General features: G+C 45.7%; 2 protein-coding genes across 3 annotated transcripts in view; both read left to right on the top strand.

The window, feature by feature from the left end:
* Positions 1-4,696, top strand: part of LOC109904628 (ninein) — a 57,794-nt gene extending 53,098 nt beyond the window's left edge. The window contains exons 28-29 of the mRNA XM_031787712.1: positions 1,272-1,388; positions 2,066-4,696. Of these exons, the coding sequence (XP_031643572.1) occupies positions 1,272-1,388; positions 2,066-2,293 (345 nt within the window). The 3' untranslated portion in view covers positions 2,294-4,696. The remainder of the gene's footprint in view (positions 1-1,271; positions 1,389-2,065) is intronic.
* Positions 4,697-6,711: 2,015 nt separating this feature from the next.
* LOC109904627 (protein salvador homolog 1) lies at positions 6,712-23,174 on the top strand. Of its 2 annotated transcripts, XR_004202656.1 has the most exons (6): positions 6,712-7,242; positions 7,781-8,296; positions 16,896-17,166; positions 20,531-20,686; positions 21,452-21,958; positions 21,992-23,174. XR_004202656.1 is itself a non-coding variant. In XM_031787711.1 (5 exons), exons 1-5 carry the CDS (start codon positions 7,149-7,151, stop codon positions 21,642-21,644), a joined length of 1,230 nt encoding a protein of 409 aa, XP_031643571.1. In that variant the 5' UTR covers positions 6,712-7,148; the 3' UTR covers positions 21,645-23,174. The 2 variants fall into 2 exon arrangements, 1 of the variants encoding a protein (XP_031643571.1); XM_031787711.1 differs by having other exon boundaries at positions 21,452-23,174.
* The last annotated feature ends 1,784 nt before the right edge of the window (positions 23,175-24,958 follow it).

The following is a 24,958-nucleotide window of genomic DNA, read 5'->3' as shown; positions in this document are numbered from 1 at the left end:
GTCTTTATGTTCTGTATCTACGGACGCGACCCAGTCGTTCAGTCTTTATGTTCTGTATCTACGGACGAGACCAAGTCGTTCAGTCTTTATGTTCTGTATCTACGGACGAGACCCAGTCGTTCAGTCTTTATGTTCTGTATCTACGGACGCGACCCAGTCGTTCAGTCTTTATGTTCTGTATCTACGGACGAGACCCAGTCGTTCAGTCTTTATGTTCTGTATCTACGGACGCGACCCAGTCGTTCAGTCTTTATGTTCTGTATCTACGGACGCGACCCAGTCGTTCAGTCTTTATGTTCGGTATCTACGGACGAGACCCAGTCGTTCTAAGTATTCCATTGCCATACTGGAAGTAAACGTTATCCCTTGCTCGCTAGCTAGCCAACGACGGCTAATTTACAGTCAGGTCAAACAGTGCAGCCAGAATAACAACAGTAGATGCATTTTTTGGAGTTGGAGATTGTTTCAATATTCTAATTCAATGTTGCAAATATCTGAGGCCATACGGTTTATGCAAATTTCCACTGTTGAAAACTAAATGCTAGTCTAAAAAGAAATTGGATGTCTAGATGCTTTTTATTGTGGAGATCAAGTTGATCTTCCCTGCCTGGGCTGATGAGACAGTGGATAGCGCAGGCAAATGGAACAGAGGAAATATTTTATTAACGTCCAAAGATTTAGCTGGTGGCAATTTGTGGAATAGACACAGGCTGGTGATGCGCTTTTAACCAATCCGCATTCAGGATTAGACCCACCCGTTGTTTAAAGCCAGACATGCAGTACAGTACTCCTAATTATTTACTTGTGTGATTTTTAAACCATACGTGTTTCCTTTTCATTTTTAACATGCCAGATGGTTAAACATGTCAGATGGTACATACAGATGGTTAAACATGCCAGATGATACATACAGATGGTTAAACATGCCAGATGATACATACAGATGGTTAAACATGCCAGATGATACATACAGATGGTTAAACATGCCAGATGGTGCATACAGATGGTTAAACACGTCAGATGGTACACAAATATGGTACATAAAGATGGTTAAACATGCCATATGGTACATACAGATGGTTAAACATGTCAGATGGTTAAACATGTCAGATGGTTAAACATGTCAGATGGTTAAACATGTCAGATGGTTAAACATGCCAGATGATGCATAAAGATGGTTAAACATGCCAGATGGTACATAAAGGTGGTTCAACATGCCAGATGTTACATACTGATGGTTAAACATCTGTATACCTCTTCTCCATCACCAGGATGAGAGGTCGATGATGATAATGATGAAGATGGAGGAGCGTATGAGGGAAATCGAACTGTCGCTGCATAACGTCAAGCTGCTTCTCAAAGAGAAGGTCTCTCAACTGAAAGATCAGGTACAGTTTAATCTATAGGCCAAATATAGGATTTACTATTAACATTATAGTCATTTAGCAGGCCTTTATCCAAAACAACTTTTAAATGCGGAATTAAGGTTAGGTGCCTTGCTCAAGGGCACATCAACAGATTTTTCACCTTGTCTGCTCTGAACCAGCAACCTTTCTGCTACTAGCCCACAACCTTTCTGCTACTGGCCCACAACCTTTCTGCTACTGGCCCACAACCTTTCTGCTACTGGCCCACAACCTTTCTGCTACTGGCCCACAACCTTTCTGCTACTGGCCCACAACCTTTCTGCTACTGGCCCACAACCTTTCTGTTACTGGCCCTCAACCTTTCTGTTACTGGCCCTCAACCTTTCTGCTACTGGCCCACAACCTTTCTGCTACTGCTGCCCCTGTTAAAGCCCTCAGTCAGTGGTCTCTTTACTATGTTATCTCAGGATCTGTTATCACTTTTTCTATATTGTTTTTTACTGAGTGAGGTTACCTAGCAATTATTGGGACTTGGATAATGTCACGTGAGTTTTATTGAGGCCTCTGACAAGTTGTTATAAAATACAAGTATGGAATCGATGCAGTGTAAATGTTTGATGACACAGTATCAAGGTTAGACACTTAGTGACAGTTGCTGTTGTAAAAAGGGCTTTTTAAAATAAATGTTCTGTCTCTAGCACCACAAGAACGGTAAAGCTGATTCGTTGATCAAGGACCTGTACGTGGAGAACGCCCAGCTGCTGAAGGCCTTGGAGATGACCGAGCGGAGACAGAAAGTAGCAGAGAAGAAGAACTATCTACTGGATGAGAAGATCTCCAGCCTCAACAAGATAGTCAGAGACCTGAGCCCCTCACCCCTACCCACAATGCCCTACCATTTCACCTGTTCCTCACACTCCACCTGAGCCCCTCACCCCTACCCACAATGCCCTACCACTTGACTGGTCCCTAAGACTATACCTCACCCCTACACCCAGTCCCCTCACCCCTACACCTAATCCCCTACCCCCAGTTCCCTACCACTTGACCCTTTCCTATAATAACACATTACATTTTGTAGAGCGCTGTTCATTTCCAGACGTAAATCCCAAAGCTCTTTACAGAGAAATCATTCAAAGAAAAAAAGCTTTATTGAAAGAACTAAAAACATTGGTTAACGATGCTTTACTTTATTAATTCAACCATTTAAAAAAACAAAAAACACAAACAAGCACACACACAACATGAAAAAGCCATACATGCACATGAGTTAAATCATGGAAAATAACACACAATAAAGTGTGGGACTTATTTCCATTGTGGTCCTCTTGAAACAAGATGGCTAGGCAAGATCCAACACGGTTGAACCCAGTATTTTATATTTTACCTTTATTTAACCAGGCAAGTCAGTTAAGAACAAATTCTTATTTTCAATGACGGCCTAGGAACAGTGGGTTAACTGCCTTATTCAGGGTCAGAACGACAGATTTGTACCTTGTCAGCTCGGGGGTTTGAACTCACAACCTTCCGGTTACTAGTCCAACTCTCTAACCACTAGGCTACCCTGCCGCCCCTACAGCGAGATATGAAAACAAAGAAGAACAACATCTATCTCATCATACACAAGACACACAGAATAGTAAAGGAGGCGACAAGGACGGAACCATACAACTTGAAACAGACAACACGACATAGATGACATAAACTGAAACACAGTTTGAAGAAGTGTTTTTCTGCGTTTCTTTGGGACTGCAAAGGAGTCTTTGAGCATTTGACCGGAGTGAACCTGAAGACTGTTTGAGGCTGAGGAGTTCACTGAGTTATTAGGGACCAGAGGCATTGAGGGTTTTTAAAGAGTAACAGGAGGGTTTTGAAGTTGGTTTTAAATTGGGTGGGTAGCCAGTGGAGGCTAGAATGGGGGTGATGGGGGCAGATCTCCAGGTTCCTGTGCGGCGCTGTTCTGCATCCTGTGGATGCTTTTTGAGGGGGAGACCATCAAGGAGGGCATTGCAGTCATCGAGTCGGGAGGTGACAAGGGAGGTAAGTATTTCTCAGGTGAAATATATATATATTTTTTGCAAATCTATTTTTTGGGGGGAGAAAGTGAGGGGTCCAGAAGGACAGTAGGATGGAGTGGCCGCCAAAGACTACACTCTACCTGAGCCCACCTATGCCCTACCTGTGCCCTGTGCCCTACCTCCAGTCCCCTAGCATTTCGCTACAATTTTTTTTATTTTTTTTTATTGGACCTTTATTTAACCAGGCAAGTCAGTTAAGAACACATTCTTATTTTCAATAACAGCCTAGGAACAGTGGGGTTAACTGCCTGTTCAGGGGCAGAACGACAGATTTGTACCATGTCAGCTCGGGGGTTTGAACTCACAACCTTCCGGTTACTAGTCCAACGCTCTAACCACTAGGCTACCCTGCCGCCCCACAATCATATTAACATCTGCTTACCATGTGTATGTGACCAATAAAATTTGATTTATTACCTATCAACTGGTCCTAATGTAGCAGCCAGGTGTGTGCGAGACAGTTGTGTGTGCGAGACAGTTGTGTGTGCGAGACAGTTGTGTGTGCGAGACAGGTGTGAGCTGAACATGGATGGAACCATGTGTGTCTTTGGACGGAACTACAGCATTACACTACCACTCCACCTACTGGCATACCCAAGGCCCAATACTTGTACATTACAGCATTACACTACCACTCCACCTACTGGCATACCCAAGGCCCAATACTTGTACATTACAGCATTACACTACCACTCCACCTACTGGCATACCCAAGGCCCAATACTTGTACATTACAGCATTACACTACCACTCCACCTACTGGCATACCCAAGGCCCAATACTTGTACATTACAGCATTACACTACCATTCCACCTACTGGCATACCCAAGGCCCAATACTTGTACATTACAGCATTACACTACCACTCCACCTACTGGCATACCCAAGGCCCAATACTTGTACATTACAGCATTACACTACCATTCCACCTACTGGCATACCCAAGGCCCAATACTTGTACATTACAGCATTACACTACCATTCCACCTACTGGCATACCCAAGGCCCAATACTTGTACATTACAGCATTACACTACCATTCCACCTACTGGCATACCCAAGGCCCAATACTTGTACATTACAGCATTACACTACCATTCCACCTACTGGCACACCCAAGGCCCAATACTTGTACATTACAGCATTATCATCTACTCTGAGCGATATACTACAAAGCAGGATCAATGAGTTTGCCATCTAACTTTTGATAAGCAACCAGAAATAACTGTTGATTTTATGGTTGATAAAAATTTTAAAAAAAGATAAACCTAGAAATGTATTTTTTTTGTTTGTTAAATAAATGAGGCCATGTCCATTTTCAAGCTCATCTTTATTACAAAATAAAACATATCAGAATATTTAGGCAACTTATCTGACACTTTGATCCTGCTTTGAAGCGGACCTCTCTGGTCCTGTTATTACCAGTCCACCGCCAGTCCACCGCCAGTCCAACGCCAATCCACCGCCAGTCCACCGCCAGTCCACCGCCAGTCCACCGCCAGTCCAACGCCAGTCCACCGCCAGTCCACCGCCAGTCCACCGCCAGTCCAACGCCAGTCCACCGCCAGTCCACCGCCAGTCCAACGCCAGTCCAACACCAGTCCACCACCAGTCTAACACCAGTCTAACACCAGTCCACCACCAGTCCAACACCAGTCCACCGCCAGTCCACCGCCAGTCCAACGCCAGTCCACCGCCAGTCCACCGCCAGTCCAACACCAGTCCACCACCAGTCCAACACCAGTCCACCACCAGTCCAACACCAGTCCACCGCCAGTCCAACGCCAATCCACCGCCAGTCCACCGCCAGTCCAACACCAGTCCACCACCAGAACTTGCTTTACCACTGTCAGTGAAGTATTACCCCAGCATCTTGCTTTACCACCGTCAGTGAAGTATTACCCCAGCATCTTGCTTTACCACTGTCAGTGAAGTATTACCCCAGCATCTTGCTTTACCACCGTCAGTGAAGTATTACCCCAGCATCTTGCTTTACCACCGTCAGTGAAGTATTACCCCAGCATCTTGCTTTACCACCGTCAGTGAAGTATTACCCCAGCATCTTGCTTTACCACTGTCAGTGAAGTATTACCCTAGCATCTTGCTTTACCACTGTCAGTGAAGTATTACCCTAGCATCTTGCTTTACCACCGTCAGTGAAGTATTAGCCCAGCATCTTGCTTTACCACCGTCAGTGAAGTATTACCCCAGCATCTTGCTTTACCACCGTCAGTGAAGTATTACCCCAGCATCTTGCTTTACCACTGTCAGTGAAGTATTACCCCAGCATCTTGCTTTACCACTGTCAGTGAAGTATTACCCTAGCATCTTGCTTTACCACCGTCAGTGAAGTATTACCCCAGCATCTTGCTTTACCACCGTCAGTGAAGTATTACCCCAGCATCTTGCTTTACCACCGTCAGTGAAGTATTAGCCCAGCATCTTGCTTTACCACCGTCAGTGAAGTATGAAAACATTGCAGATTTTCTATTTGAATTATGACATTTAGAAACGTTTCAAAGTGCTGTTTTTTTATCGTGGAAAACTCGTGCTTACATAGCAGCTTCCATGCATATCAAGTTAACTTTTAATTTAATCTTCAGTTTTGGAGCATTTTTTATTCTTTCTCATCGTACTAGCTACGGGACAGCTCTGAGGGTTATTCTGACGTTCACTTACTGTCAGTTATTTACATATTTACACATTGTACTGTATGTCCCACATGTCACATACCTACCTCTAGAATACAGTACCTTTTTGTTTTAAGGTTTTTCATTCATCTTTCAATATAATATTAGGAAATATGTTGCATATAACTTATTTGTATCCAATAATAATTGTTTGTCTCAAAGAATGTTAAGTTGATCACAAAAGTTGTCACTGACGATGTGCGAAGATTTTTTTTTTTAACCATGATACTAAACCACTATACCAGAGAACATTCCTGATAATGAATGACAGCCCAATTCTCATATGGGATGTGAGGATCTTTGTAGGTATTTATTCAGTTGGGCCATCCCTTCAAAACAGACTTTGACAAGAGGCTACTTGGGATGGTGCAGTGGTCTATTTGGCTACAAACAAGTGCTATCCTTCAAACAAAAAAACTAAAAAAAGTTAATAAAATATAAGTTTATTTTTGTATTTAAAAATATAAAAAATACCCCCTTTACCTCCCTATTTCTACCCCCCTTTTTCTCCCTATGTTTTACCCCCCTTTTTTCCTCCCTATTGTATTTTAAACTGTGAGCATATGTAGCTACGGTATGACTTCACTGTGGTATTCCCATCCCACAACCCTCCGCGGGCTGGAATGAAGTGAGGAGGCGGTGAGCAGTTTGTGTGGAGCTGATGACATGGGCTGGAGAACTCCACTGAATGGAAAAGCTACTTCGACTTCAACTGGCTTGGAGAAGAAAAACTGTGATTTAACTGGGCGAAAATAGTTTACTTCAGCAAAACTGGCTAGAATTAGTTGATACAAGCAATCGTTCTATTTTGGCTGATTGTCTAAATTGCCAGAATATTAGCAAAAGGTATGCGTAAGGTAACTAACGTTAGCCAAGTCTGTAGTTTAATTAGCCTAGCTAGCTAACTTTAGTTAGCTAAAATGTACACACTACAGATCGGAAGGGACGCTCGTAGTTTTTGGGGAACTTTCCACGAGTTTATTACATTGCATTGATGTCTCCTTTTTGAGTTATGCTTTCAAGAAAGAAAAGTAAAAGCGAGGCGTCGAAACCAGCGGAAGTACACGGGAAATATGTGAAGAAGGAGACTTCACCAGTCCTGAGAAGTAAGTTGGTTGGCTAACTAGCTACCTAGGTTAGCAATGTCTCTTCGTTCACTTTTTACAAGTCGCGAGTTTTTGGTCATATGTTGATACCTAATCATAAGAAGTTTGGTAAACGTAATATTTAATAGTTACTGTGTCTTCTGCATGTCTAACTAGTAGCTAGCTTGCCAGCGTTTGCCAAAGTTGATTATGTATGCGGCTAATTAGTTAGCTAGCTCTGGTCCCAAGCGCTATTTAGCTAACTTGTTAGCTAGCTCTGGTCCCGAACGTTACATTAATACATCCATTGTTGATTTCCAAACATGATTTTGTTGAGTGAAAGGCTTTAGTTACTAACTAAAGATGTTGGTAGAGCGCGGACGAGTCCGAACTCTAGTCTGAATGCTCAGAATGTAGAGACTGATTCCCGGGGTCTTTGTTTCAATGATACGATTCAGTGGATTGGTAAATTATTGTCGAAAACCCAACTTTTTCAAGCTTGTAGTCCGTCTCCCCTCCCTAATGTTTTTTGACACATACACCTGTTGGTCTGTTTCAGATCTCATGCCCTCATTCATCAGACATGGACCCACTATTCCCAGACGCACCGAGGTCCCTCTGCCGGAGCCTGGTCCCTCAGCCTACCCTGTGGGAACCAGCCCTGAACCTGTGGTGGTCCGCAACAAGAGCTTCCTGCGCGCCCCTGTGCAGAGACCACCCCACGAGGTGGCTCGGAGGGAGAGCCATAGGATGTCAGCCCCTCCGTACCTACCACGTAGCCTGGGGGATATAACCCACGAGTACGGAGGCTCCTCACAGTCCTTCCTCACGGACGTGAGTGCCACGGCTGAGAACGGTGACGCTGGACGCTACTACTACCCCCCGCCTCCGGAACCTTACTACGACAGCCAGCAGCAGCAGCAGAGACGGACTCAGCCCAGGCCCCAGCAGCCCAGAGCACCTGAACGCTTCCATGAGGACTATAGATACTATGAACACAACGAACATCCAAACTTCCAAAGACTACCACCACCACAACAACACACTTCCCCGACCCCAAACAGACCGCCAACAGGTAAGCATAAAGTGGTGGTTTCCCCAGACATAAATTAATCTTAGTCCTGGATTAAAAATACATCTAAACTATCCCAGAAACCACCCCAAATAAGTCTTACCTAATACTTAAAAAATAAAAATATCAGTTGAACCCATTTCAATTGGATACAATATGATGAGGGGGGGGGATAAGAAACCCATACACTGCTCTTTAAGCTTTACATATCACTGCTCATTATTAGTCAGAGCTTTTTTCTTTCTTATTGTCTTTGAAAAGCTCTGACGAAGGCCTTGAGGATGATATGTAAAAAGCTTAAAGAGCAGTGATACTAGCCAGAAGCAGTGATACTAGCCAGAGCAGTGATACTAGCCAGAAGCAGTGATACTAGCCAGAAGCAGTGATACTAGCCAGAAGCAGTGATACTAGCCAGAAGCAGTGATACTAGCCAGAAGCAGTGATACTAGCCAGAAGCAGTGATACTAGCCAGAAGCAGTGATACTAGCCAGAGCAGTGATACTGGCCAGAGCAGTGACACTAGCCAGAGCAGTGATACTAGCCAGAGCAGTGTGCGTTTTTTTTATTTTATCATACACCTTTTTTGTCTCTCTCTCAACTTATTCAACTGTTACCATAAACCTTTTTTGTCTCTCTCTCTCTCTCAACTTATTCAACTGTTACCATACACCTTTTTTTAAATGTTATACATATTTAATGAAGGAGCATAATAAAGCTATGACTCAGTATCGTAGTTTGGTCAACAAGAAGAAAATGATGATTGAGGCCTTAAATGCGCATAGCAGTAAAAAGTCACGTTTTCCCAGCTGAAAGACAATGGCCAGAGCTTTAGCCATGAGGTTGCACAACGATTTAAGTCAAATCATAATTTTAGTCAAAAGTATAATGTATTTGGGATTGAAGTGACACATCTGAACTGCCCACTACAAGTCTGTGTGATTCCTATGATATGACATAACAAATTATTTTAGGTTTTCGTTTTAGGACTGGGTTTTATTTTAATGTTTACCAACCTCCAGCACGGCATTGTTTATTATTCAGAAACTTCAGAAACCGCTGCAAAGTTATTTTTCTTCGTGACTGAGATGAGCCAAACAGCCTTGTGTTCGCTATGATGTGGCGAATAGGCTGCTCATTGGATGTGGCGAGTAGGCTGCTCATTTGGATGTGGCGAGTAGGCTGCTCATTTGGATGTGGCGAGTAGGCTGCTCATTTGGATGTGGCGAGTAGGCTGCTCATTTGGATGTGGCGAGTAGGCTGCTCATTTGGATGTGGCGAGTAGGCTGCTCATTTGGATGTGGCGAGTAGGCTGCTCATTTGGATGTGGCGAGTAGGCTGCTCATTTGGATGTGGCGAGTAGGCTGCTCATTTGGAGTTCAAGTTCAAATCTTGAAGTTCCAAATTTGGAGTTCAAGTTCAAATCCCCGAGCTGACAAGGTACGTCGTTCTGCCCCTGAACAGGCAGTTAACCCACTGTTCCTAGGCCGTCATTGAAAATAAGAATTTGTTCTTAAACTGGTTAAATAAAGCTAAAATAAAATACAAATATTCAATGGTTAATTCCTGGACTGCCACTCTTCTGTATGAGCATGAATGCACTGGCCATGAAGCTATATTGTAACTAGCGACACAGCTTATAAACAGGTGTAGAAGTCTGTCTTTGCTGCTACCATTCTTCTGGGTACTCAGCTAGCAGATCCTTGGTTTTTGTTGTTTGGATAGAGCCTTAAGAGAAAGGGGTGGTGCCGGTTCAGTTAAACCTCACTGTTTGGATCTTCAAAATGTAGTCTGGCTGCAAACTAGTAATTTGCAGACTGAGTGGGACCGCCCGCCCCAAGTCAAATACCTCAATCCCAGACTGCTTCATTTCAGATGTTTTACTTTACAAGTCTTTCTCTGTGTGTACAGTAATCCTTAAGAGTCGATTTAACGCGCCGTTCGCGTCGTCTGTCTGCCTTTTTCGTCTGTCTGCCTTTTTCGTCTGTCTGCCTTTTTCGTTTGTCTTCCAATCCGAAGTGTAAAATGGCAGAGCTTTTACGGCTCTGTTTGTCAGACCATCCTGAAAATTGGTCTTCTCACAAACATGTGTAACGTATACGACCCCCTCCCCCCTCCCCACAAGCGCCATAGGACCTGTCTGAAGTCGCTACCATAGACGTGTCAACTTCTGTCTGTAGCCAAAACTGTTCTGGCTACAAACTAATATGACCCTACTGTGGGAAGGGGAGACTCTCACAAACACAATGGTGTTCTGTTTTTTAAGGTAACCCGGTACCAGTTTTAAAACATGTTTGGGAGTATGTTTAGTGCCAACACAACAACAACAAAAGTGGTTAAATATGTGTAAAATAATTGACGTTGTACCAGTCAAGTTTGGACACACCTACTCATCCAAGGGTTTTTCTTTATTTTTACTATTTTCTACATTGTAGCATAATAGTGAAGACATCAAAACTATGAAATGACACATATGGAATCATGTAGTAACCAAAAAAGTGTTAAACAAATCAAAATATATTTTAGTTATGAGTTTTTTTTAAAGTAGCCACCCTTTGCCTTGATGACATCTTTGCACACAATTGGCATTCTCTCAACCAGCTTCATGAGGTAGTCACCTGGAATGCATTTCAATTAACAGGTGTTTCTTTTTAATTTGTGTAATTTCTTTCCTCCCTTAATGCGTTTGAGCCAATCAGTTGTCTTGTGACAAGACACCTTTTGTTATTCTAAAATACAATTTTAAATCTAGACAATACCCCCATAATGACAAAGCGAAAACAGGTATTTGGATATTTTTGCAAATTTATGACAAATAAAAAAACATGCCTTTATGTATTCAGACCCTTTGCTATAATACTCAATTGAGCTCAGGTGCTTCCTGTTTCCATTGATCATCCTTGGGATGTTTCTACAACTTGATTGGAGTCCACCTGTGGTAAAAAAAATTTAATTGATTGAGCATAATTTGGAAAAGCACACACCTGTCTATATAATGTTCCACAGTTGACAGTGCATGTCAGACCAAAAACCAAGCCCATGAGGTCGAAGGAATTGTCCGTAGAGCTCCGAAACATGACTGTGTCAAGGCACAGATCTGAGGAAGGGTGCCAAAACATTTCTGCAGAATTGAAGGTCCCCAAGAACACCGTGGCCTCCATAATTTTTTTATTTAATACTTTTTGAACCACCAAGACTCTTCCTAGAGCTGAATGCCAAGCGTCACATTTGGAGGAAACCTGGCACCATCCCTACGGGAAAGTGTGGTGGCCGCATCATGCTGTGGGGAAGTCTTGAATGTCCTTGAGTGGTCCAGCCGGAGCCTGGACTTGAACCCGATCAAACATCATCGAGAGAGACATTGAGAATAGCTGTGCAGCAACACTCCCCATCCAACCTGACAGAGCTTGAGAGGATCTGCAGAGAAGAATGGGAGGAACTCCCCAAATATAGGTGTGCCAAGATTGTAGCGTCACACCCAAGAAGAATTGGCTGTAATCGCTGCCAAAGGTGCTTCAACAAAGTAGTGAGGGCCTCCCGGGTGGCGCAGTGGTTAAGGGCGCTGTACTGCTGTGCCATCAGAGTCCCTGGGTTCGCGCCCGGGCTCTGTCGTAACCGGCCGCGACCGGGAGGTCCGTGGGGCGACGCACAATTGGCCTAGCATCGTCCGGGTTAGGGGGGGCTTGGTCGGTAGGGATGTCCTTGTCTCATCGCGCACCAGCGACTCCTGTGGTGGGCCGGGCGCAGTGCGCGCTAACCAAGGTTGCCAGGTGCACGGTGTAGCCTCCGACACATTGGTGCGGCTGGCTGCGCGCTGTGTTAAGAAGCAGTGCGGCTGGTTGGGTTGTGTATCGGAGGACGCATGACTTTCAACCTTCGTCTCTCCCGAGCCCGTACGGGAGTTGTAGCGATGAGACAAGATAGTAGCTACTACAACAATTGGATACCACGAAATTGGGGAGAAGAAAGGGTGTAAAAAAAAAAGTTGTGCTTATGTAAAAGTTGATATTTCCATTTTTTTTGTGTAAATTAGCCATTTCTAAAACAATTTTAGAATAAGGCTGTAACTTCCCAAAATGTGGAAATAGTCAAGGGGTCTGAATACTTTTTGCTATAGATTTAAGTCCAAACTTGGTCCCTCTGGAACGTTCACTGTTGTCTTCTGGGAAAGCAACTCCAGCGTAGATTTGGCCTTGTGTTTTAGGTTATTGTCCTGCTGAAATGTGAATTACTCTCCCAGTGTCTGGTGGAAAGCAGACTGATCCCGGTTTTCCTCAACGATTTTGCCAGTGCTTAGCTCTATTCCGCTTCTATGCTGAAACTCCCCAGTCCTTAACGATTACAAGCATACCCATAACATGATGCAGCCACCACTCTGCTTGAAAATATGGAGAGTGGTACTCAATATGTTGTATATTTGGGGCAAATCCAACAACACTTTGTTTTCAGGTTAAAGGTTAATGTGGCTTTGCCACACTTTTTGCCAGTATTACTTTAGTGCCTTGTTGCAAACAGGATGCATTTTTTGTTGTTGGAATATTGGTATTCTATATATATATATATATATATATATATATATATATATATATATATATATATTGGGATATATATCCCAATTTGAGTGACGCCCTCCTTCTCTCGTGACGCGGGCAATAAACTGTTCCTTCTCCCTTAATGTGACCTGACCTGATCTCCATTCCTCACTAACCCACATCTCTCCACCCTTATCAGTGACCTGACCTGATCTCCATTCCTCACTAAACCACATCTCTCCACCCTTATCAGTGACCTGACCTGATCTCCATTCCTCACTAAACCACATCTCTCCACCCTTATCAGTGACCTGACCTGATCTCCATTCCTCACTAAACCACATCTCTCCACCCTTATCAGTGACCTGACCTGATCTCCATTCCTCACTAAACCACATCTCTCCACCCTTATCAGTGACGTGACCTGATCTCCATTCCTCACTAAACCACATCTCTCCACCCTTATCAGTGACCTGACCTGATCTCCATTCCTCAATAACCCACATCTCTCCACCCTTATCAGTGACCTGACCTGATCTCCATTCCTCACTAACCCACATCTCTCCACCCTTATCAGTGACCTGACCTGATCTCCATTCCTCACTAACCCACATCTCTCCACCCTTATCAGTGACCTGACCTGACCTCCATTCCTCACTAACCCACATCTCTCCACCCTTATCAGTGACCTGACCTGATCTCCATTCCTCACTAACCCACATCTCTCCACCCTTATCAGTGACCTGACCTGATCTCCATTCCTCACTAACCCACCCACATCTCTCCATTCCTCACTAACCCACATCTCTCCATTCCTCACTAACCCACATCTCTCCACCCTTATCAGTGCCTGTCAACCATGGGATTATCTTTCCTTCACTCAGTACATTCCAGCTTAATTGCCTCCACCATATACATTCCTCTTGCACATACCCATTCACTTCTGGTGTAGAAACCAGACTACGGCACTCAATATTTCAATTGGATACATGATAATTTAACTTGCCTAGTTAAATAAAATAATAATAATTAACACTATTCCAAGGTTAGGAGTCAGAACTCAGAATCCATCAAAACTCTACATAGTGTTTGTCTGATGTTTTTCATGAGCTAAAATAAAACATCCCATAAATGTTTTTTACACACACAAAGCTTATTTCTCTCAAATGTTGAGCACACATTTGTTTACATCCCTGTTAGTGAGCATTTTTACTTTACGAAGATAATCCATCCACCTGACAGGTGTGGCATATCAAGAAGCTGATTAAACCGCATGATCATTACATAGGTGCACCTTGCACTGGGGACAATAAGGCCACATCACAATGCCACAGGTGTCAAGTTTTGAGGGAGCATGCAATTGGCATTCTGACTGCAGGAACGTCCACCAGAGGTGTTGCCGGAGAATGTAATGTTCATTTCTCTACCATAAGCCGCCTCAAGTCGTTTTAAAGAATTTGTCAGTATGTCTAACCAGCCGTAAACCATGTGTATGGCGTCGTGTGGGCGAGCGGTTTGCTGATGTCAACGTTGTGAACAGAGTGCCCCATGGTGGGGTTATGGTATGAGCAGGAATAAACTACAGACACAATTACATTTTATTTATGTCAATTTGAATACACAGAGACAGCATGACGAGATCCTGAGGCCCATTGTCGTGCCATTCATCCACCGCCATCACTTCATGTTTCAGCATGATAATGCAAGGCCCCATGTCACACGGATCTATACACAATTCCTGGAAGCTGAAAATGTCTCAGTTCTTCCATGGCCTGCATAATCACCATATCAATCAACTTTACCCCCAGGCAGGATATAACCCCACCCACTTTGCCAAAGCTCAGTCCCACCCCACTAGAGGGATCTCTTCAAACCACCAACTTACTACCCTGAGACAAGGCCCAAGTATAGCCCACGATGATCTCCCCACGGCACAAACCCGATGGGGGGCGCCAACCCGGACAGGAAGATCACGTCAGTGACTCAACCCACTCAAGTGATGTACCCCTCCCAGGGACGGCATGGATGAGCACCAGTAAGCCAGTGACTCAGCCCCCATATTAGGGTTGGAGGCAGAGAATCCCATAGAGCCTGTTTGGGATGCTCTGGATCGACGTGTACGACAGCATGTTCCAGTTCCCAGCCAATATCCAGCAACTTCACACAGCCAATGAAGAGGAGTGGGACAACATTCCACAGGCCACAATCAACAGCCTGATCAACTCTGTGAGAAGGAGATGTGTCGCGCTGCATGAGGCAAATGGTGGTCACACCAGATACTGACTGGTTTTTCTGATACACTCCCCTACCTTTTTGTTTTAAATTGACAGAATTCATACATTTTCAGTCATTTTAAATGGTAAAGTCTAGTCATTTTACACTCAATAACACAACTAATGTTTCTAATCTGTGGAGGTCAATTTTTTTTAATGAAGTATTCAATAGTTTCGCTGTGTATTTTGGATGGAATCAAGTCATTAGAATGTACCAGAGGCCACCAAAAATATGGATAGTTTGGAAAAATGTTTTGAAGATCTGGACTGTCTACTTTTCCTAGGTGGCTGGCTACTCCCAGTACAGTACAGATTGAAGCTTTTTGGTGATTTACTAGTTGTCCCAGTTAATTTCTCCTCTCAGACAATGCTCTGTAACAGACTGAACCAATGTTTCCCTCTCTGTGGACGGAGGAGTGTGTTTCTGTGGAACGCGTGCACATTCCAGTTCCCCTTCACTCACGAGCTGGCTAAGAGCACTAATCATGTGTTGTCGTCCATCACTCCCAGGCAGAATTGATCAGATTCCAGCTGCCAAATGTGCAGAAAATATCTGCTCTCTATTTTTTTTGATGCTACAGTTCTAATTTTAATTTAAATGTAACATTTTATTTCCATGTTAACGGACCCATGAGCACCAACCAATGGTGTGTGTGTGTGTGCGTGTAAACCCCTGGATTGCTGATGCTATGTATTGGCCACTGAGAGGCTTTTGTCAGAGTGATCCTTCATAGGAATGAATGGAATTAATTATACAGTATTTCAATGAAATGTTAAAGAACAAAATAAAATGTTTTATTTTTTAGTGGGGATAGTAACATTAGAATATATTTTTTTTAAATCACACTTTAAGGCTATTTTTTTTTACGTTTATTTTTAGCCTCACCATTTTCAAGTATGCGCTGCAATATGTACCGTTGCTGAGTAACCTGACAAATATATTTGTGGTAATTCTCATTGAAATGTATTTCTAGGGTTCCTGTTTCTGTTTAGTTTATTTGCGTCTTTTCCCTTTCGGTTTTGTACACCAGCTGAAAATACATACAATACATTTTGATTAGAGGTCGACCGATTATGATTTTTCAACACCGATACCGATTATTGGAGGACCAAAAAAGACGATACCGATTTTTTTTTTTTTTTTTTTTTTTTTTTTTTAAATAAGAAAAAAACTAACTTATTTTTTATTTTTTGTAATAATGACAATTACAACAATACTGAATGAACACTTATTTTAACTTAATATAATGCATCAATAAATTCAATTTAGCCTCAAATAAATAATGAAACGTGTTCAATTTGGTTTAAATAATGCAAAAACAAAGTGTTGGAGAAGAAAGTAAAAGTGCAATATGTGCTATGTGAGAAAGCTAACGTTTCAGTTCCTTGCTCAGAACATGAGAACATATGAAAGCTGGTGATGGTGAGTCTTCAATATTCGGCCCTAATTAATCGGTCGACCTCTAGTTTTAATTATGTAAAATATAGATATTTCTCAGCGGTGTGGATGGTACAATGATTCTCTACACTATATACTTTGCTTGTTTTGTCACAAACTGAAATTAGGCGAACTATTAGAATTTTTAGCACAACACAGTTGATTCAAATAATTTAAAGCTTGATGATGATCAGTTGGTTATTTGAATCAGCTGTGTAGTGCTAGGGCAAAAACCCTTAACGTGCACCCAGTGGGCCCCAGGACTGAGTTTGGGAAACCGTCCTAGGTAATAGGGCGTCATTTGGGAGTGGGATACAGCCTAACTGTTCTCCTCTTCTCCCTCCTCCTCTCTGGGTCCCCAGGTATTGGTCGGATGCAGGCTAAGTCTCTGGGGAACCTGTCCAGTCCGAGCGGCGAGGACCTTCCCCTGCCCCGTGGTTGGACGGTAGACTGGACCATCCGAGGCAGGAAGTACTACATCGACCACAACACCAACACCACCCACTGGTCCCACCCCCTGGAGAGAGAGGGTCTGCCCCCTGGCTGGGAGAAGGTGGAGTCAGCTGAGTTTGGGACCTACTACGTGGACCACCTCAACAAGAGGGCTCAGTATAGACACCCCTGTGCTCCTAGGTAGGCTGTAGAGACAGACATACTCCACTCCTGTGCTCCTAGGTAGACAGACAGACATAGCCCACCCCTGTGCTCCTAGGTAGACAGACAGACATAGCCCACCCCTGTGCTCCTAGGTAGACAGACAGACATAGCCCACCCCTGTGCTCCTAGGTAGACAGACAGACATAGCCCACCCCTGTGCTCCTAGGTAGACAGACAGACATAGCCCACCCCTGTGCTCCTAGGTAGACAGACAGACATAGCCCACCCCTGTGCTCCTAGGTAGGTAGACAGACAGACATAGCCCACCCCTGTGCTCCTAGGTAGGTAGACAGACAGACATAGCCCACCCCTGTGCTCCTAGGTAGGTAGACAGACAGACATAGCCCACCCCTGTGCTCCTAGGTAGGTAGACAGACAGACATAGCCCACCCCTGTGCTCCTAGGTAGGTAGACAGACAGACATAGCCCACCCCTGTGCTCCTAGGTAGGTAGACAGACAGACATAGCCCACCCCTGTGCTCCTAGGTAGGTAGACAGACAGACATAGCCCACCCCTGTGCTCCTAGGTAGGTAGACAGACAGACATAGCCCACCCCTGTGCTCCTAGGTAGGTAGACAGACAGACATAGCCCACCCCTGTGCTCCTAGGTAGGTAGACAGACAGACAGAGCCCACCCCTGTGCTCCTAGGTAGGTAGACAGACAGACATAGCCCACCCCTGTGCTCCTAGGTAGACAGACAGACAGAGCCCACCCCTGTGCTCCTAGGTAGACAGACAGACAGACATAGCCCACCCCTGTGCTCCTAGGTAGACAGACAGACAGACATAGCCCACCCCTGTGCTCCTAGGTAGACAGACAGACAGACATAGCCCACCCCTGTGCTCCTAGGTAGACAGACAGACAGACATAGCCCACCCCTGTGCTCCTAGGTAGGTAGACAGACAGACATAGCCCACCCCTGTGCTCCTAGGTAGGTAGACAGACAGACATAGCCCACCCCTGTGCTCCTAGGTAGGTAGACAGACAGACATAGCCCACCCCTGTGCTCCTAGGTAGGTAGACAGACAGACATAGCCCACCCCTGTGCTCCTAGGTAGGTAGACAGACAGACATAGCCCACCCCTGTGCTCCTAGGTAGGTAGACAGACAGACATAGCCCACCCCTGTGCTCCTAGGTAGACAGACAGACATAGCCCACCCCTGTGCTCCTAGGTAGGTAGACAGACAGACATAGCCCACCCCTGTGCTCCTAGGTAGGTAGACAGACAGACATAGCCCACCCCTGTGCTCCTAGGTAGGTAGACAGACAGACATAGCCCACCCCTGTGCTCCTAGGTAGGTAGACAGACAGACATAGCCCACCCCTGTGCTCCTAGGTAGGTAGACAGACAGACATAGCCCACCCCTGTGCTCCTAGGTAGGTAGACAGACAGACATAGCCCACCCCTGTGCTCCTAGGTAGGTAGACAGACAGACATAGCCCACCCCTGTGCTCCTAGGTAGGTAGACAGACAGACATAGCCCACCCCTGTGCTCCTAGGTAGGTAGACAGACAGACATAGCCCACCCCTGTGCTCCTAGGTAGGTAGACAGACAGACATAGCCCACCCCTGTGCTCCTAGGTAGGTAGACAGACAGACATAGCCCACCCCTGTGCTCCTAGGTAGGTAGACAGACAGACATAGCCCACCCCTGTGCTCCTAGGTAGGTAGACAGACAGACATAGCCCACCCCTGTGCTCCTAGGTAGGTAGACAGACAGACATAGCCCACCCCTGTGCTCCTAGGTAGGTAGACAGACAGACATAGCCCACCCCTGTGCTCCTAGGTAGACAGACAGACAGACATAGCCCACCCCTGTGCTCCTAGGTAGACAGACAGACAGACATAGCCCACCCCTGTGCTCCTAGGTAGACAGACAGACAGACATAGCCCACCCCTGTGCTCCTAGGTAGACAGACAGACAGACATAGCCCACCCCTGTGCTCCTAGGTAGACAGACAGACAGACATAGCCCACCCCTGTGCTCCTAGGTAGACAGACAGACATAGCCCACCCCTGTGCTCCTAGGTAGACAGACAGACATAGCCCACCCCTGTGCTCCTAGGTAGGTAGACAGACAGACATAGCCCACCCCTGTGCTCCTAGGTAGGTAGACAGACAGACATAGCCCACCCCTGTGCTCCTAGGTAGGTAGACAGACAGACATAGCCCACCCCTGTGCTCCTAGGTAGGTAGACAGACAGACATAGCCCACCCCTGTGCTCCTAGGTAGGTAGACAGACAGACATAGCCCACCCCTGTGCTCCTAGGTAGGTAGACAGACAGACATAGCCCACCCCTGTGCTCCTAGGTAGGTAGACAGACAGACATAGCCCACCCCTGTGCTCCTAGGTAGGTAGACAGACAGACATAGCCCACCCCTGTGCTCCTAGGTAGGTAGACAGACAGACATAGCCCACCCCTGTGCTCCTAGGTAGGTAGACAGACAGACATAGCCCACCCCTGTGCTCCTAGGTAGGTAGACAGACAGACATAGCCCACCCCTGTGCTCCTAGGTAGACAGACAGACAGACATAGCCCACCCCTGTGCTCCTAGGTAGACAGACAGACAGACATAGCCCACCCCTGTGCTCCTAGGTAGACAGACAGACAGACATAGCCCACCCCTGTGCTCCTAGGTAGACAGACAGACAGACATAGCCCACCCCTGTGCTCCTAGGTAGACAGACAGACAGACATAGCCCACCCCTGTGCTCCTAGGTAGACAGACAGACATAGCCCACCCCTGTGCTCCTAGGTAGACAGACAGACATAGCCCACCCCTGTGCTCCTAGGTAGACAGACAGACATAGCCCACCCCTGTGCTTCTAGGTAGACAGACAGACATAGCCCACCCCTGTGCTTCTAGGTAGACAGACAGACAGCCCACCCCTGTGCTCCTAGGTAGACAGACAGACAGACATAGCCCACCCCTGTGCTTCTAGGTAGACAGACAGACAGACAGACATAGCCCACCCCTGTGCTCCTAGGTAGACAGACAGACATAGCCCACCCCTGTGCTCCTAGGTAGACAGACAGACATAGCCCACCCCTGTGCTCCTAGGTAGACAGACAGACATAGCCCACCCCTGTGCTCCTAGGTAGACAGACAGACATAGCCCACCCCTGTGCTCCTAGGTAGACAGACAGACATAGCCCACCCCTGTGCTCCTAGGTAGACAGACAGACATAGCCCACCCCTGTGCTCCTAGGTAGGGGAGGAAATGTAGACTTTTTTTTTTTTTTTTCAACCATTTTGTTTTTCACATGATGATAAACTCAACTCCTTGCCTTTGTCCATACTTACTGTCCAACCCCCCTCTCCTTCTGCTCCAGCGTGCCTCGTTATGACCAGCCCCCTCCCCTGCCCCCTCCGGTAGTGTACCAGCCTCGCCCCTCGGAGAGGAACCATCCGGTACTGGTACCAGCCAACCCGTACCACACGGCAGAGATCCCTGACTGGCTACAGGTGTATGCCCGCGCCCCGCTCAAGTGAGTAACGGCCACCTGGTTTTCCTCCCATATATCTGTGGGGATTTACCCCCGTACTTGTTTCCATGGCTGAGGCAGTGGGGAAAACCTGGGGCTCGATACTGTACTCTTTCTCATAACTTAACCTGTTCCAGGATATTTATGAAAGTTGTTTTCGTATTTATTGATTTAGTGATGGCTACGTTAGAGGTTCTCGTTACCTTTTACAGTCGCTGCTTTACGGTAAAAAGGGATTTTACCGTCGCTGCGTTACGGTAAAAAGGGATTTTTACCGTCGCTGCGTTACGGTAAAAAGGGATTTTTACCGTCGCTGCGTTACGGTAAAAAGGGATTTTTACCGTCGCTGCGTTACGGTAAAAAGGGATTTTTACCGTCGCTGCGTTACGGTAAAAAGGGATTTTTACCGTCGCTGCGTTACGGTAAAAAGGGATTTTTACCGTCGCTGCGTTACGGTAAAAAGGGATTTTTACCGTCGCTGCGTTACGGTAAAAAGGGATTTTTACCGTCGCTGCGTTACGGTAAAAAGGGATTTTTACCGTCGCTGCGTTACGGTAAAAAGGGATTTTTACCGTCGCTGCGTTACGGTAAAAAGGGATTTTTACCGTCGCTGCGCTACGGTAAAAAGGGATTTTTACCGTCGCTGCGTTACGGTAAAAAGGGATTTTCAGGAATAAGGATGTAGACCGTGAGGAGGCAGACAGGATGTTCGGGTATAACGATGTGGACAGACAGGATGTTCAGGTGCTCACCTCTCTCTTCCACCAGGTATGACCACATCCTGAAGTGGGAGCTGTTCCAGCTGGTGGATCTGGACACGTACCAGGGCATGTTGAAGCTGCTCTTCATGAAGGAACTGGAGCGCATCGTCAAGTCCTACGAGGCCTACCGTCAGGCCCTGCTGTCTGAGGTGGACCAAAGGAAACCGAGGCAGCAGTGGTACACTCAGGCCCAGCAGTAGTCGGGCAAGAACTTCACAGGGAACATGTGAACTGGGTCGTCAATTCACTAGGAAGCAAACGGGGGAGAAAACAAAGAAGGACGTACCTGAATTTGTCCAATAATAAACCAGTTGGTTGTTGCTAAACAGTTTGCTATGGTGTGCACTAATGAATACAACCCCGAATTGACTGGACGGAGGAATGGACTCTGTGCTAGCTCAACATTGGACTTCGAGGACTCTCATTCTACACTGTTCATACGAAGTTCAGCCCTGGTGAACCGTTGTCCCACCCCTCGGAGGTTACTACAGTACAGAGATCTCCTCTTCCTGAGGTTACTACAGCACAGAGATCTCCTCCTCCTGAGGTTACTACAGCACAGAGATCTCCTCCTCCTGAGGTTACTACAGCACAGAGATCTCCTCCTCCTGAGGTTACTACAGCACAGAGATCTCCTGAGGTTACTACAGCACAGAGATCTCCTGAGGTTACTACAGCACAGAGATCTCCTGAGGTTACTACAGCACAGAGATCTCCTGAGGTTACTACAGCACAGAGATCTCCTGAGGTTACTACAGCACAGAGATCTCCTGAGGTTACTACAGCACAGAGATCTCCTGAGGTTACTACAGCACAGAGATCTCCTGAGGTTACTACAGCACAGAGATCTCCTGAGATTACTACAGCACAGAGATCTCCTCCTCCTCCTGAGGTTTGTCCCCCCCCCCCCCCTCCCTTTTGAGGGACGGACAGCGGTAGGTTTCTACAGTCCTCCTCCGAGGTTTTGTCCTTGTCCCCTGAGGTTTGTAGGGAGGGACAGGCAGCGGTAGGTTTCTACAGTCGTCCTCTGGCTCTGTTTTCTAAAGGCAGGAAGATTACAGGCTGACAGATCTACTTGTTTGAATGTCCATAAATGACTATAATAAGATGACAGGTTGAGATTGTGCCTTTTCATCAATGGCAGCACTTGCTTGTTTTTTTGTTTTGTAAAATTATATAAAACCAATTCCATTTAAGGAGAGCAGGACCAGCAGTGTTGCCTTAGGAACTCGTTTCCATATGAATTCTGCTTCACAAATGTTTTTGTAATTGTATCTCGCCCCATATTAAACAGAAAGGATATTATTGAACTTTTTAACTATTTTAATGTGATATATATATATATATTGTAATTGTCATCAATACTTCCTTTTGTTGACACAATCCTCGAAAAACGTATGTAATTGTCTTACAGAAGAATTTTAAGTTCTGGTATGGAATAGGTCTTCATGAAGACCTGACGCTTTGTAGGATACACTACAGCGTTACGTGTCAGGAACTTGGCTCTGTGCATCACTATACATCATCATTAATGAATTAAATCACAATATCCTTATTATAATATGACCTGTGTATTATAGAAACACACAAGCTACTGGAAACATATCTGAAGCCCAAATTACACCCTATTCCCTATGAGCCCTGGTCAAAAGTAGTGCACTACATAGGGCAGTATGTCCTCCAGTACCCCCAACCCCGGTCCTCCTGTACCCCCAACCCCTGTCCTCCTGTACCCCCAACCCCTGTCCTCCTGTACCCCCAACCCCTGTCCTCCTGTACCCCCAACCCCGGTCCTCCTGTACCCCCAACCCCGGTCCTCCTGTACCCCCAACCCCGGTCCTCCTGTACCCCCAACCCCGGTCCTCCTGTACCCCCAACCCCGGTCCTCCAGTACCCCCAACAGTACACCAACCCCGGTCCTCCAGTACCCCCAACCCCGGTCCTCCAGTACCCCCAACCCCGGTCCTCCAGTACCCCCAACCCCGGTCCTCCAGTACCCCCAACAGTACACCAACCCTGGTCCTCCAGTACCCCCAACCCCGGTCCTCCAGTACCCTCAACAGTACACCAACCCTGGTCCGGGGTACTGGAGGACCGGGGTTGGGGGTACTGGAGGACCAGGGTTTGGGGATACTGGAGGGGGGGATAGGATGCCATTTGGGGCACTACCTATATAACACTAATGGTTCAGATGTCCCAAGATGCCTTAGCTTTGCCAAAACAAACATCTGAAGTGCATTTCCTGATGATCTTCTGTATTTGAATGTACTCTGCCTGGATCCCAAATGGCACCCTATTCCCGATATAGTGCACTACTTTAGACCAGGGTCCTATGAGCAATGGTCTAAAGTAGTGCACTATGAGAATAGGGTGCCGTTTGGGAAGTCGCCTCTGATGATTGGTTATTTTCCAGATGTAGGTTTTGTAATGCCTTATTATGTTGTAATGGAGTGATGGTGACTGTCTCAGCTCTGTTCTGGGAGAGACCACCGCTACCAAGCTATGCAGTAACTGCTAGTTACGACCCATCTGTTCTTATTGTCACCATACAGCTAGTTACGACCCATCTGTTCTTATTGTCACCATACAGCTAGTTACGACCCATCTGTTCTTATTGTCACCATACAGCTAGTTACGACCCACCTGTTCTTATTGTCACCATACAGCTAGTTACGACCCACCTGTTCTTATTGTCACCATACAGCTAGTTAGGACCCATCTGTTCTTATTGTCACCATACAGCTAGTTAGGACCCACCTGTTCTTATTGTCACCATACAGCTAGTTACGACCCACCTGTTCTTATTGTCACCATACAGCTAGTTACGACCCACCTGTTCTTATTGTCACCATATAGCTAGTTAGGACCCATCTGTTCTTATTGTCACCATACAGCTAGTTACGACCCACCTGTTCTTATTGTCACCATACAGCTAGTTACGACCCATCTGTTCTTATTGTCACCATACAGCTAGTTACGACCCACCTGTTCTTAATCTCACCATACAGCTAGTTACGACCCATCTGTTCTTAATGTCACCATACAGCTCGTTACGACCCATCTGTTCTTAATGTCGCCATACAGCGACCCAGCTAGTTACGACCCATCTGTTCTTTATAACACCATACAGCTCGTTACGACCCATCTGTTCTTAATGATGTCGCCATACAGATGATGCTTAACCTCATGGAGTGCAGATGCAGGACAAAAGCAATAGTTTGCTGCGAATTTTTTTTCTCAAGCCTGTGGAAAAGGAAGAGGGGGGGTGGGGGGGAGACTAAACATTTAGTCTGTCTTTTTCCTCCAACCGATGCGTTTTTCATTCAAAACCCCAAACTATGCACTCAAGTAATACACAATCCTCTTATGTACAGTCAATTTCTTTAATCTGTAATTGTAACTATTGTCTTTTTGAAAAAGCAACTATCAATAAATTATTTAAACCTATTGAGTTTTATTTATTTTAATTCTTGTTTCATATTTGTAACACCATTCTGGCAGAAACGTACAAAAT

Source organism: Oncorhynchus kisutch, linkage group LG14, assembly GCF_002021735.2.
Source record: "Oncorhynchus kisutch isolate 150728-3 linkage group LG14, Okis_V2, whole genome shotgun sequence".
NCBI classification, from domain to species: Eukaryota; Metazoa; Chordata; class Actinopteri; order Salmoniformes; family Salmonidae; genus Oncorhynchus; species Oncorhynchus kisutch.
This window is presented reverse-complemented; position numbering and strand designations above follow the sequence as displayed.

Excerpts from the sequence above, each read along its gene's own strand:
- LOC109904627 (XM_031787711.1), top strand. The coding sequence starts at position 7,149 with ATGCTTTCAAGAAAGAAAAGTAAAAGCGAGGCGTCGAAACCAGCGGAA. Across the intron at positions 7,243-7,780 it reads GACTTCACCAGTCCTGAGAA|ATCTCATGCCCTCATTCATC; the intron begins GTAAGTTGGTTG and ends GGTCTGTTTCAG. Across the intron at positions 17,167-20,530 it reads AGACACCCCTGTGCTCCTAG|CGTGCCTCGTTATGACCAGC; the intron begins GTAGGCTGTAGA and ends CTTCTGCTCCAG.